The sequence below is a fragment of the Poecilia reticulata genome, linkage group LG22 (assembly GCF_000633615.1).
Source record: "Poecilia reticulata strain Guanapo linkage group LG22, Guppy_female_1.0+MT, whole genome shotgun sequence".
Taxonomy (NCBI): Eukaryota; Metazoa; Chordata; class Actinopteri; order Cyprinodontiformes; family Poeciliidae; genus Poecilia; species Poecilia reticulata.
In genome coordinates, this window is record NC_024352.1 from 5,435,098 (window position 1) to 5,440,359 (window position 5,262).

At 38.3% G+C, this 5,262-nt stretch overlaps 1 protein-coding gene across 1 annotated transcript in view; it reads right to left on the reverse strand.

The window, feature by feature from the left end:
- Window positions 1-969, reverse strand: part of kcnk3b (potassium channel, subfamily K, member 3b) — a 12,038-nt gene extending 11,069 nt beyond the window's left edge. The window contains exon 1 of the mRNA XM_008398858.2: window positions 400-969. Coding sequence (XP_008397080.1) covers window positions 400-682 — 283 coding nt within the window. The 5' untranslated portion in view covers window positions 683-969. The remainder of the gene's footprint in view (window positions 1-399) is intronic.
- Window positions 970-5,262: the final 4,293 nt, after the last annotated feature.

Genomic DNA, 5,262 nt, shown 5'->3' on the forward strand with positions numbered 1-5,262 from the left:
TATATAAACACATTTAGTTGGTATATCTAATTTATTTACTTCCCGAAGTCAGGATTTATTTGGTTATATTGAATAATCCACCGTTATTCCTGTGTTAACTTTATTCCTCTAACTGAAGGCAAATATTACTTTAATTATTAGAATCCTTAATTTTCTGCGTAAAGTCGCTGATTTTAGTTCTCAAACTCTAAACGTCAGTCAGAAAAGACGCTGAAAAGCAAACATTCACCTTTCTAACCTCAGAAAACATCAAAGAATGTTTGAATCTGGGAAGTCGCCGTCTTACCTGCGCGCGACGTGAGTAATCCATGAAATACCTCTTTAACAAACAAACCACGACAATAAATAAAGAGATACTCTAGGGGGACACCCCGAAAGGCTCGTTTCACCTGTGCTCACCTATGGTCGTGATCACAGTGATGGCGAAGTAAAAGGAGCCCGCGAATTTCCACTGGACTCCGGCTTTGTGAGGTTTGAGCTGTAAAACGACGAGCTCGAGCTCCTCGAAGTTCGCTTTGGTCAAGTTAAATTTGCGCATGAGTTCGTACTTCCTGGCGTCCAGCCTCCTCTTGTGACTTTTCTCCTGTTTGGACTCCAGGGTCTCGAAGACGGCCGCCCCGACCACCAGGTAGGTGAGGATGCTGACGATGAGGGCGAGTGTCCTGGCGTTTTGTCTCTTCATGGTAACGAGCTGAAAGGGGGAAAGTCGGCCGCGCGCGGCAGCTGAGGCACTCTGCGACCTTCTCTTGACGCACTCCGGATCCAACAGAGGAGACTTTTGGAGATAGAGCCGCACCACCCCCACATCACAGTTGGGTTGCTACTGTAGGCTATTTGGACTATTTGTCACCGTCTTATATTTAGATACGGCAGAAAAAGAAGAGAAAAAAACACGCAGGGCAATCCCACTGACTTTTTGGAGTGGCGGCTCTATCTAAACGCTTAGCTTTCACAAACAAAGCGCCTCAGCATTTGGCGAGAAGTTTGTCACATTAGTAGATATGATCTTCTGTAATGTAAAAAAAAAAAAAAAAAAAAAAAGCAACCAGTGTCTATTTAAACATCCTGTTTCCTCTTGCTGCACAGGNGGCGAGAAGTTTGTCACATTAGTAGATATGATCTTTTGGTCTGTAAAAAAAAAAAAAAAAAAAAAAAAAAAAAAAAGCAACCAGTGTCTATTTAAACATCCTGTTTCCTCTTGCTGCACAGGTCGTCTAGCAACCTGATGATGGCCATTCTTCCCCTATGTAAACATTGAGGAGAGTTCACACTGATGGATCATCTTCTACTCAGTCACTCGCCTACTAATTGTAATTTTTTTCCATATTCTTTGGGAGAGTACCCATGTTAATCTAAACAGCAGTTGTTTACTGTTTTATTGTAAATATAATGAATCAATGGCAGTAAAAGGTGGACCTACACTCTGAAAACTGCTGGGCAAAAAATAAACCATGTTTGGGTAACCAACCTCACTATGGGCAGGTTTTCAAGAGCTGCTTTCTTGCATGTATGTAGGCATTGGTGTGTAGAAAAGTACTCCAGTTTTCAGTAACCAGGGAACTTTTCTGGGGTCATTAATACCCCAGTCATTGTTTTGACTGTATTTGTCAGGGTAAAAACAAATGATCAGGGTAGAAGCGCCTGTTTTCTCTTTTACCACAAACACTTGGTTAGAATTTTGTGGAAGGGAAGAGTTTGGCATTTTGAATTGTTTGAAATAATATCAGTATAAACTAGAGGTGTGCCGATCGATTGGCCACTGATCATAATCGGCCGATTTCCGTGAAAAAGTGTATGATCGGTGATCGCCGATCACGGTCTCTTGTTGCCGATCACACAAACCAATCACCTGCATCTAATTTCACAGCCTGCCTGTGCAGCTGGTCTCCTCTTTCCTTCACACTGCGCAAACGCGCAGCAACAAATTCTAAGCGATGTGAAACTATAACGCACTGAGTGAATGGGGAAGAAACTTTCGCTGTTCTAACATGAGACAGATAATCTCTGAAAAAATAATAATCGATCTTCTCCCAGTTCTGCATAATTACTCCGCTCAGTCAGAAACAGCCACTCAGAACTAGCAGTAATCAGCTAGCCGCCATGCTATCAGGAAGTTTTCATTCARTAWCTCMGGATTGTTTATTGTAATGGATCCTGTATTTGCCTTTGAATGTTAAGTTTTATACTTGAATCTTTTGGCAATGTTGAGAGGTTTTATTTTGGCTCTTTACATTATTTAGCCTCTTCAGAGCCTTCATATGTTTTCAGTCTGCTAAAGATAGTATTATTGATAGCAGTACAATTTGCACAATGCCTGTTTTGTTTTGTTTTTTTCTTGGAAAAAGCAATTTATAAGCTTTTATCTAAATTAAGGTGAATTCATGGTTCCTTTTTTGTAACCGTAGTGCTTATGATTAAAAAAATAATAATTATGTGATCGGTATCGGTGATCGATATCGGGCCCTCATGGGTGATCGGAATCGGCAGGAAAAAACCTGATCGGCACATCTCTAGTATAAACCCATTTGGATAGGACTACAAATGTACACAAAAATCATGGTTCAGTGTTCCAGTTTTAAAGTCTTGGCATGTTTTCCTGTCAATCGAGAGAAACAAACAGAAAGTGGCCACTGTAAAACTGACTGGATGGGTATACAACAATGAAACCATTTGAAATGGTTCATATTGTGTCCTAAGATTTTTAATAAGACTTTGTTATTTAAAATGCAAAGTTATTTGCATTTTAAATAACTTTGGTTATTTTTGGAAGCTAGACAATCCAATGTACCAGAGTTACATGGATGCACCTTAAAAGTTCAGCTGTTGGAAAACCGCCTCTCATCAGTGGAATGCACATCATCAGTGTGTTGTCATTCCACTAAGCAGCATTTAGGACAAACTGGATACTGCTTGGAGCTGGATTTAGCTCATTTCTCTCAGTGATGTTTACATCCACAGCTTTCAAATAAATAATTCAATTAAATGTAGTGCAAGTTACAGACCTTTGTGCTGTTGAACAATGCATACATTGATATAAAGTTCTGGTTCAGTCTGCATTTGTTTGATACACATTCACACTGAACTGAACGCGCTGCACAATTTTCCTATCCGTAGAGTTCGTCTCTCCATATACTGCCACCTGTTAGGCAGCCAGTGCCCAACACATGTCCTACAGAGGACATATGAAACTTACTTAAATCCTGATGGTCAGCCAGAAATGATTATCACACCTTCTTTGATGTCAGAATTAGATTATTACAGGTAAAATAAATCAATAATAATAATAATAATAATAATAATAATAATAATAATAATGGCATTAAAATACAACTAAAAAATAATATGACTGGAATATTTTGACACACTGATATGTTGGAACAAATTCACATCCATCCATTTTCTTTCACCCTTTTTCCCTCAGTGGGGTCGGGAGGGTTGCTGGTGCCTATCTCCAGCTAACGTTCCGGGCAAGAGGCAGGGTACACCCTGGACAGGTCGCCAGTCTGTTGCAGGGCAACACAGAGACACACAGGACACACAACCATGCACACACACTCTCACACCTAGGGGGAATTTAGAGAGGCCAATTAACCTGACAGTCATGTTTTTTGGATTGTGGGAGGAAACCGGAGTACCCGGAGAAAACCCACGCATGCACAGGGAGAACATGCAAACTCCATGCAGAAAGACCCCAGGCTGGGAATTGAACCCAGAACCTTCTTGCTGCAAGGCAACAGCTCTACCAACTGCGCCACTGTGCAGCCCCAACAAATTCACAATTAATCTATATTTTAACTTATCTTTTTACTGTTGTTTAAACATAATATAATGAAAGACAATGATACATATTTCAAGGACTAAAATATGTATTTACTTTGTGTACTACAGGCTACATTTGATGATACTGGAATATAGTGAACCACGTTTTTGGTGGGAAAAAATAAATAAAATATACATAACAAAAAATATTAACAGAATAATGTGGGAAAAATATATATGTATATATTTTACCAGGGTTTTTATCCTTTTCTTTAACTCCAAACAATTTGAAGGCATATCAACTTGAGTAATAGTGATAAATAATTATGATTTTAATAACTTTAGAGGAAGCAGTCTGGTTTAATTGGTTTGTTTTTTTTATTATTATTTGAAACTGACTTATTTTGATTTCTGAATTACAAGTACAAATAAAGTACACACAACACATTTCAGTTGCTAGTCAGAAATCCAGTAGCACTAGTTAAATAGTATCAATTAACGATTGTTTACAGCATGTTGTGTTCATTAAATAAACCTAAACCGAGTCACAGGTTTTAGGGAAACTAAACGGCAAATGCAAACTTTGCAACTTATGATTAACATAATATATGAATCCTTCAGACCAGATTTGTTAAGCTGGTCTCCTGAATCATCCTCTGTAATTATCCTAACAAAAAAAAAAACAAAGGGAAAAAAAAGAACCATTTTATAAATGTTCCAGTGTGACAAAATGTGGCCGTCATACTTTCACGCAGTCAAATAAAATTCATGGAAGTACGTTCACACAGCTGAAGAGCATCCTTATTCCGGATCTTAAAGTTACACACGACTGTAATCAGTGGCGGTTTTTGATGTGGAGGATATGGCACACTGCCCAGGGAGGCATGGCCAAAGGGGCAGCATAACTATCAAGCTGAAAAAAAAATATTTGTATTGTTTATTTGCATGTTCAGTCAAAGGGGAATTAGGTGATCAGTTTGTTGCATGATGTGTAAGCAGAAAAGGAATAAAATAACCGCACACTCCAGCTATAGCTAATGGCTAATGGCCAGTTCTACATTGAAGGATTACTTGACTGTTTTTAAGGAAATTTATGCTGCATTTGTTCATCTTTAGTTTAACATTTAAAATGCTCTGAATAACCAACCCTGAACTTAATATTTCTAAACTGGACAGAAATTCTCTATTTCTTTTGTAAAAACACAAAGAAAAATATTTTTGAATGCTTTTTGGGCATCGGGACCTCAGATTAAAACTAGCATTAACCTCCTGACTACCAGGAAAAAAATATTGTCCAATCACCTTTTTTTTTAAAATCCCACAGTCTTTGTAAGGTAATAAAAGGTTTTATGCACTTACTGTGTCTCTTCACATAAAATGTGTTATTACTGATAAATGCCATTTTTACGAATCAGAAAAAGGTACGTACAAAAGTCCCACCCCTTCACACGTGGTATCATTGAAAAGCCCTAAATGTCCTCTCCAGATACCAAAAGGAATTAA